The following is a 9,134-nucleotide window of genomic DNA, read 5'->3' as shown; positions in this document are numbered from 1 at the left end:
TATATATATACGTCCACCTGATGTGTTTAATTTAATGAGAGAAGTATTCTCCTCTGATGCAGAAGGTGGGAGCAGCTGCTGCACCTGAGCTGGAACACAAAGAAGATTTCATCTTTCTGTGAAGATCATGAGTCATCCTGACGGAAGATTTCTCTGAAATCATGACTCATCCCTGCACACTAAATAAAAAATAAAATGGCAGAGACAGAACACAGAAGGGAACAAAGCAAAATGTGCCAACAGTTGTTTTGATTTAATATCGGCACACAGATTTAATTTATTGTGCATTTGAGCAAATGAAAGTTTGATGTTTTCTGATAATATATCAGTGAAATATAGAACTTAGACTACAATTTTAATTCAAATTTAGTGTTTAAAATGTTCTAAATGGTTTCTTACATTGTCAAAAATTAAAGCAAAACGTTTTAGTTTCAACATCCGTGTCTTTTTAGTTATTTTTTTTTACAATTTATGGGCAATTTATTCTGGGTAAGGATTTTTTAAGGTATAAATTCACAAATAACATTTCTATTGAAGACAATAAACTAGACATGGGTTTTACGATGTAAAAACAATTGTGCATTGCCATGTATAGCATGTTATTGCCTGCAGCATTGGACTTACAAAATGAAGTGTGACCAAGTTCAAATGTGTTTTCTAATTATTATCAGTCAAACACCTGCCAAGTCAGCAGGTGTTTGTAATGAGGGTAGTTGTGTGACAATATAACAAACTGAAATTATGTAGTTTTACTGAAACAGTTTGTTTATAGCTGGGATTGAACTCTGATCTCCTGAATGAAATCCCACAGTGTTCACCATGACACTATAGGAGCTGTGGCAGAGGACAGTCCCAGGGCTTGGATTGTATGTATGCAGAAAGAGTTTACCTTGCCAATACAATTATTGACACTAAACTGCATAATATTACAAAAATAGAGCAGTATTAAGACAATATTATTGTAAAACATCAAAATACAATCATATTAGTATAGTAAACACTGAACTACTGAGTTGAAATATTAAACTATGGTGCAATACCAAGGTGAGTACAACATGGGGCAGTTTTGGACCAATAAAAGGCTCCATTGATTGCCATTATAATTCATTAAACATTAATATTTCATYAACTATAAGTTTTACAGGCACCAAAAGCATAGCAATCATTTGGCACAGGGGCTTTACAGATATAAATTACAATGGCAGCTCTAGGACAAAGTATGGAGGAGGAGAAGCATGGCATAGTTGAGATGACTTGGATGGGAAACAAATCACAACAGTGTGCATTGCATTGGCAATGCACACTGATAACACTGACACCCAGATTTTAAAACAAGACTTTTGTCACATTGTAGTGTTGATGGTTTTATTTTGAAAGTTGAAAATGTTACTTTTCAAACCTGAACCATACCAGGAGATCTGCACTTTTTTTCCCCTCAAATACTGTATCTGCCTGCTGATCCACCCGGGTGTGTCTGATGGGTCAGATTCAGACCAGGTTTGTTTCATTATGTGTACAGAATGATGATAAATCACAGCACTTTCCTGGAGCCTGGAGAGAAAGCAGAGGATTTAAGAAAGTCACCTCTTCAGTTTTTGTCCTCACAAGGACTCTGTGTGACATCTGAGACCTGCTTCACCAACAGTCGGGGGTATAAATAGTCTCTCTTTGTGGTCACAGAGTCATCGGCTGAATGAAGATTGATTTACTCTCAGGTCTTTTTGGACAAGGTGCTCCTGTCTGACATTCAAACATGAGTCACACAAACCTGCTTTTATTTATTTATATACTTTTATAAAACCACTTTACATCCTTTTTCCCCCTAATCTGTCCTCTTGTTTCTTATAACCGACTGTTTCTGTGTTTAAACATGAACTCATTTTCCTCTGAAGTAGAGCAGAGCTGCTGGAGAACTGCCAGAGAGAAAAGAAATGTGTTTTCTAAGAATCTCGTGCTCCTGTTTACCTACGTCTTAATTAAATAAAATTAATCAAATACTAAACYAACAACAAGTAAGTCTGATCACTTCCAAACTGTAAAATCTGTGTCTAAACCTTTTATTTTGACAGTTAAAGTCACACCTTTTCAGAAGTAATTTATAAAATCTCGTTAAAACAACTGAACCGCACCTCGTTTTTGTTYTTTTCTCACCTTAACGAGGCGAGAATCAAGAATCTCCTCATGTCACACAGCAGCGCCTCATCTCCACCTCACAGAAAAAAAAACAGCTCCTGCACCGGTTTCTGCCGCTCTCCTGGGACTACAGCAAAATAACATTTTGACCTTTGACCTCTACGATGCACATCTCAGTCTAAAACACATTTAGGGTTCTCATAAGTCTCATAAATTAGCACTTTTTTACAATGTATGATTCATTTTTTATGTCTTTTTGCAGGGAGAAAAGCATTTATTTTTAAAAAGTATTATTAAAATGAAAATAAAATGAACTAAAATACTTTATAGTCCTCTGAAAACCTGATTATATGCCACATTAAATCCCTGCATAAACATTCAGTTTAGGTTCACGCAGCGCTGACAATGACAAAGCTGGAAATGTCTCAAATGGAAATAAAAAGACCAATCTTAAATTTCTTACAGAGCAGTTGGTCACAGATGACAGTTTATTCTGGCTTTTTCTGAGTGGAAACAAACAAGAAATGAGTCCATGATTTCTACATGTTTACATTAAAATGAGTGTAATCACAGCAGAAGTCATTGTCATTGGTAAAAAAATATAAAAAATAAAATGAAAATAAAACAAAATAAAAGCACAAGCGCTGATGATCTGAGCTGACAAAACATTTTTCACTTTCAGATCACAAAACCCAGAAACTTCAAAGTCGACTGTTTAAGGCAATTAAACAATTTCCTCATTTTTAAAATTTGTTCTGTTTCATGCTCGGGGACACTTCAAGCAGAGATTAACTGCAGCCGGAATTAAACCTGCAACCAAATAAATAAAACAAATCAGATGAGCCTGAATCTGTTTTTATAAAATGACATATGGACAGATTAGTCAGACGATATTGGTCACTTAAAAAAAAAAAGGGTAATGGGCCACGCCTGCACATAATTATTTAATTGCAGGGGCGGAGCTAGAGGGGTGGCTGGGGTGGCATCTGATTGGCCACCCCCAGGTGCCACCCCCGAATAACTGGTAGGTGAGGATGTTGGAATTTGTATTTGCATGTAGATTTTGTTAAAAATTTTCTCTAATACTAATGAGCTATATTAAATTTTTAGCTATGTATGTTTAAAAATGGCTGAATTATAGCCCTTTGTAAAATTAGCATCAGCATCAGTGGTTAGCCTAATTTTGGGATTAACATCTGTAATCAGCATGTAATTATTCTTAGCTTCTCCACGACTAATTTTWTCTCAACAAGTCTTAAAATGGCTGATTTATAACCTTWTAAAGTTAGCTGTGGTGGCCATCTTGAATTTGTAATTAGCATTTAGAATTAAGTAAAGATAGTTTTCGGCTACTTTCACACTAATCATCAAATTCCTTAAAACGGTTGAATTAAAGGCATTTGGAACTGGCTGTGCCGGCCATCATGAAGTGTGCTTTTCTTTATCTGTATGTGCCCCCCCCAAAACCCACCCCTTACCAAAAAGTTTAGCTCCGCCCCTGAATAACTACCAAGTAGAAAAAAACAAGTAGCAGCTCCCTCTGGCTCATAAATATTTTTTTAAACATAAACATCTATTTTCTTTAAGTTTACAAGTTCTTCTAAGGGTTCTTAAATGTTTATTTTGGTTAAAGGTAATTACTGCAAAATTATTAAAATTTAAAAAAAAACATTCAAACTGCAACACATGATGTAATTTTTGTTTGATTTTAATAGTTTGCAATGATTACCTTTAAGCAATTATGGTTATATTTAGTTAAATTAAAAATACTTCCAATAAAATAATTGTTGTCAGTTTATTAATTTATTTATTTTGTATAAAACACTGCAAGTTGCAAAGAATATTCAAACGGCGAAACATTCACAAGTTAGTTATTTTGCAATTTCTTCAGACTTTACATGACATAACCTTCGATTTAAATCACAGACGTTCATCATAAATGTTCCCCGCCTTCCTTCTTCCTCACTCGGATGTTTGTTTTAACGACCCGTTCTGTTGCTACTGAGCTCTAAAAACAAAAAGACTTAAAAAAAAAAAACACAAAATGGATCCAAGTATTTCTAATCCTGCATCCCTGTGTGTGAATTCAAACTGGGCTGTAAGAAGTTCAGCAGCAGAACGGCGTTGAATCAGTGAGCGAGTTTCAGGTGTGGGAATTAAAGCACCTGCTCAGTTATAAATGCGAGGTGTGTGTGTGTGTGTGTGTGTGTGTGTGTGTGTGTGTGTGTGTGGCTACACGGTCCTTGGCTAACTGGCTCAATATACAGACTGGCATACATCAGCATATTATTATAAGTGTATAGACAATTTACAGTGTGATAACTCATTAAGGCATATTGTACTCTTACACCACATAAATAACATCAGTTTATATAGAAAACAGAGAAGCAGGCGGTGAGTTATTAAAGGTTTGTTSCTCTCTAAAGCAAACTTTTTGTTTGGCTTCGTCCAGATGAAAACACTCAGAGCTCCTTTAAATACAGAATCAGCTGTGCCACCTACAGTAAGTATGTTTATTAAAATACAGTACTTAATGCAGCTTTGTTGTGTTTTTGCAACATTTTAGGTAAATTTTAGGAGGTTGTTTATTTATCTTTATTGCTGGCAGTGAAAATAACTTAAAATTGCTCACATCACACTGAATAAGTTCAATAATTATATCGTATTTCCCGTAGATTTATACAAACTATCATTCTGTATAGCCAAATTAGGTATATTTGATTGTTATTTATGCAAGTTTTCAGAATAAAGCTACTGTTRATATCATATTGAGAAGTTTGAAAATCAAACATTTCAAAATAAGTGTCAATCTCCCTACGGTGCTTCTTTTTAATAATGTGCTTTTATTGTGAAAGTGTTTTTGATTAGACTCAGATTTTTGATGTGCACTAAATCCTCTCTGAATGTGCCAAAGTCTTACCTTCATCATCATCCTCTAACTCTTCCAGCCCTATGTTGTGAAGTCATACATCCGTTTTGTTCGGTTAGAATAAATATCTTTTAGTTTTTTGGGTTCTGTTCGTCTCAGCTGGGATAAAAGGCGGGTCCCTCCAGCTGAAAMCTGTGTGCTAACAATGTGCTTCCTCTGTGGGCACAGAACTGGGTACCCATAATGCAACAGGGCCCTGACTCAGTTACACTCCACATGCAGCAGCTGAAGTCGAAGCAGCAGCAGCAGGAAGCTGTCTGCTTGGTCCAGGTTCAGATTTGGGGTCCTGCATCTCTGCAGGTTCCACCAGAAACCCGTCACCTCCATCCCCGCCTTCGCCTCCTCCCGCCTCTCCGGTCGCCAGCTGCTTCAACCTCAGGTTGACGGAGCCGTAAGTCCTCTTGGGCCGGACAAACGCAGCCCTGCGTCGGTACATCTCGCCTCGGCAGATGGACACCATGAGCAGCACCGACAGGAACATCCCCCCCAGGGTGAGCAGACCCAGGCCCGCGATGATGCACTTGTCCAGGTGGGAGCCCAGCTGAGCGTAGTACATCTCCAGCTTCTCCATCTGCCGCGCAGACACCGAGTCCGGGTCCACCTTGGCCTCCCGGGGGATGGTGTAGGCGATGACCACCAGGACGATCCCGCTCACCAGAAACACCAGAGCCAGGATGAAGCCGTAGTCAGCCGACTGGTCTTCAGCCGGGCTGAACGCCGTGAAGTCCTGACCTCCATCTGCTCCTGCGCCTCCTGCTCCTCCTCCTGAACCTTCCTCATCATCATCGTAAGACTGAGGCGAGACCACCTGCTGAAAGGAAGAAAGTTAAAATAAATTAAAAAAACAATTAGAGTTCAGAACAAAATTGAACCGAAAAAGTTAAAACAACCAAAACAGGAGTTTAAATGATCAAAACACATAGTTAAAAAAAGCTAAAACTAAACTGTAGCTAAAAGCCAAAGGGAGCTAAATGCTAAAAACCGTAGGAGAACAATAGTTAAATGTAATAAATGCTCAAAACATCAAAACATCGGAACAGTAGCAAACAACAGCAGCTAAAATAGGAGAAAAGTAGTCAGWAGCTTAAATGGTCAAAACCAGAGTTAAAACTAACCTGTAGCTAAAAGCTAAAATGAGCAAAACAGTAGCAAAAAGCAAAGAGTAGCAAAACAGCAGCTAAAAGCTAATGGTAAAACAACAGAATGAAGCTGAAATGATCAAAACCATAGTTAAAATCCAAATAAGCTAAATCAGAGCTAAAGCTGATCTGTAGCTAAAAGATCAAATGAGCAAAACAGTAGCTAAATGTTAATAGTAGGAAAAAATTAGCCAAAGGTTTAAATGGTCAAAACTCTAGTTAAAAACAAAACTATCAAAATCAAAACTAAAACTAAACTATAGTTGTGCTAGAATAATTATAACTCCATGACTGATCATTGATCATAAAAGCTAAAATTAGCAAAACAGTAGCAAAATAACAAAACAAAAGCTAAAAGCTAAAAATAGAAGAACAGTAACCAGAAGCTTAAATGATCAAAACCACAGTTAAAAAAACATCTAAGTCAAAGCTAAAGCTAAACTGTAGCTAAAAGCTAAAATAACTAAAATGATAGTTAAAACGCTAAAAGCAGAACAGACGCTCAGTGCAAAGAGTATCAAAACAGTAGCTAAAAGTAGGAGAACAGCAGCTAAATGTTGCAGCTACAGTAAATGCAGAAAGGTAACAGAATAGTAGCCAAATGCTAAAATTAGGAGAACTGTAGCTACAAGTAGCTTGTAGTTAAAAGTAGCAGAGTGGTAGATCAGTTGCTAAATACAGGACAAGCAGCAAAACTAAAGCAAAAAGGGCAGATTAGATTAGATTACAGCACTGATTTTAAAAACTAAGTGGCGACTTCATTCCCAAATTTAAAAATTGAAGGAAATTTTAACCACAAGCAGAACTAGACTCACTTTACAGTCATTGGATGTGGAGGGCTGGCAGTGTGGAGAAACAGCCGGGGGAGCCTGCTCTTCCTGCGGGCTCTTTGGCTCCTCGTCCTGCTGGTAGGAGGCGTTCTCAAAGCCCCGGGCCGTGGACCCTGCAGCGGTCCAGGACCCGGAGGCCGGCGTTGGAGACGGGCCTCTCCGTGCTCCTCGCAGCTCCCGGAGCTCCACGGTGTTCAGAGACGACTCCATCGGTGTTTGCTCATGTCTTCACCAGACCGCCAGTTCTTTTAGTCCTCACTGTATGAACAAATAATAATAAACAAATAATAAATAATCTGTGGATTATTGTTTTATCTATCATTGTTTGTCAAAGAGGGCTACAAACTATTGATTTTTTTTGTATTTGTTGGGCTTTTTTCTGAAGGCTGTTGACACAGCAGGGATGAAATCCCTAAGGAATCCCATATGTCTCACCTCAGTGGTTACTTAAATCCATTTCTTTCTCCTCATCATCGTCACTTCCTGTTGAGATAAACGAGGATCAGTCCAGGGTGACCAAACAAAAGAAAATAAGTGTTGCATTAACGAGGATCAGCTTAAGATGGTAAAATAATTGTTTAWCTCAAGATCCTGTCACATTAACGATGCAGAAACTGTAATAAACATAAGTAATCAAATAAACCTTAATACAACGGAGTATTAGGGCCACACAACAAGATTGTTTTAAAAAAATTTAAATTACAAGAATAAAGTCATAATATTGCGACATTAAAGTCGTATGAAAATAAAATCATAAAATGATGAGAATAAAGTTGTAACATTGCGAGATTAAAGTGATAATATGAGAATAAAGTCGGAATATTACGAGATTAAAGTCATAAAACTCTAAAATTAAAGTCGGAATATTACAAGATTAAAGTCATAATATTACGAGATTAAAGTCATAATATTATGAGAAAAAAGTCATGATATTCTAAAATTAAAGTTGCAATACTAAACCCTTAACCTATTGCATAAAATAAATAGTTAATCTTTTAGCACATTAGCATTAAATTATCAGTAGCAGGACTTGAAAATTGTGCAAACGACCAAGATAAACTGAAACAGTTTTGTAATTAATGGATGCATTGACAGATTTAGTCAGCACATAGCTAATTTGGATGAAAGCATATTAATCTAACAGTGACCCAAGTCACCGCAGACTATAAACACATATGGCTGTTCACATGGTGTGTGGAAAATAAGGAGGAAACGAGGAACGGAAAATGGACATGTAAGATTACGACTTTTTTTCTTATAATATTACAACTTTAATCTTGTAATATTGAATTTATTATCGTAAAATTATGACATTAATTTTGTGATAATGACATTATTCTCATAATATTACAACTTTATTCTTGTAATAATAATAATAATAATAATAAATCTCGTTGTGTGGTCCTAATACTTCGTCGTACCTTAAAAATAGCATATTTTTACACTTATTATGGATTTAGGGCTTTTATTTTGAAAGACAAACAACATATTTTAATGCCTGCAGCCATTACTCTCTGGGCAGCTTCAGGTTAAAGTGGCTCGCTGAAATACTTCTTATTTATCAGGCACCTGGGGGCCACAGCGAGCCCCGGGGGGCCAGGGGAGCTTGGTGTGGCCCTGAACAGGCACGGTGCGGCCGACAGCTTCACCGTGACCTTGTGGTGCTGCTGAAATCTGGACCACATCACTCCTGCCGCTGCGCGCGCGCACAGATCAGCTGATAAACACCGACTGACACGACATCCATTACCCCGACCAGGCGCCACCTCTCACGGGACTGAGAGAGGAGGAGAGCCCGGGTCTTGGTGGTCTCCAGGAGGCTGCGGGGGGTTGATGCGGATTTCTCCGGGGCTGGGTCGAGTCTCCAGGCAGCATTCCGCCGAGCAGCACCGATCCTGGGCGGTGGTACCGAGCCGAACACGGAGCGGCTGGAGGCTGAAAGCGACCCGGATGACAGCAGAGAGAGAGAGAGGGGGGAGAGGAAAGGAAGGGAGGGTCCTACCTGGAGCTGAGACCGGGACCGGGCGGGATTCAGGCGGCTGTGAACATCCGGAGAGATGGATGCTGCTGGATGATGAGTGAGGAGGAGGAGGAGGCTGATGG

The 9,134-nt window shown here is 38.4% G+C and overlaps 1 protein-coding gene across 5 annotated transcripts; it reads right to left on the bottom strand.

Annotated features, from left to right (window-relative positions):
* Positions 1-1,438: 1,438 nt before the first annotated feature.
* Positions 1,439-9,099, bottom strand: tmem74b (transmembrane protein 74B). 5 transcript variants are annotated; one of them, XR_001311061.1, is made up of 4 exons: positions 7,467-7,724; positions 7,017-7,289; positions 5,054-5,873; positions 1,439-1,551 (listed from the first exon to the last, which is right to left on the bottom strand). XR_001311061.1 is itself a non-coding variant. In XM_014019139.1 (4 exons), exons 3-4 carry the CDS (start codon positions 7,239-7,241, stop codon positions 5,268-5,270), a joined length of 831 nt encoding a protein of 276 aa, XP_013874593.1. In that variant the 5' UTR covers positions 7,242-7,289; positions 7,467-7,514; positions 9,034-9,099; the 3' UTR covers positions 3,921-5,267. The 5 variants fall into 5 exon arrangements, 3 of the variants coding, with proteins under 3 accessions (XP_013874593.1, XP_013874594.1, XP_013874595.1); XR_001311060.1 differs by lacking the exon at positions 1,439-1,551 and adding an exon at positions 2,589-2,943; XM_014019139.1 differs by lacking the exon at positions 1,439-1,551 and adding an exon at positions 9,034-9,099 and having other exon boundaries at positions 3,921-5,873; positions 7,467-7,514.
* Between the last annotated feature and the right edge of the window lie 35 nt (positions 9,100-9,134).

Source organism: Austrofundulus limnaeus, unplaced genomic scaffold, assembly GCF_001266775.1.
Source record: "Austrofundulus limnaeus strain Quisiro unplaced genomic scaffold, Austrofundulus_limnaeus-1.0 Scaffold210, whole genome shotgun sequence".
In the NCBI taxonomy this organism is placed as follows: Eukaryota; Metazoa; Chordata; class Actinopteri; order Cyprinodontiformes; family Rivulidae; genus Austrofundulus; species Austrofundulus limnaeus.
This window is presented reverse-complemented; position numbering and strand designations above follow the sequence as displayed.

Bases quoted from the DNA above. Each gene is read 5' to 3' on its own strand.
- tmem74b (XM_014019139.1), bottom strand. From the start codon at position 7,241: ATGGAGTCGTCTCTGAACACCGTGGAGCTCCGGGAGCTGCGAGGAGCA. The intron at 5,874-7,016 runs GTGAGTCTAGTT...TCTTCCTTTCAG, and splicing joins CCACATCCAATGACTGTAAA to CAGGTGGTCTCGCCTCAGTC.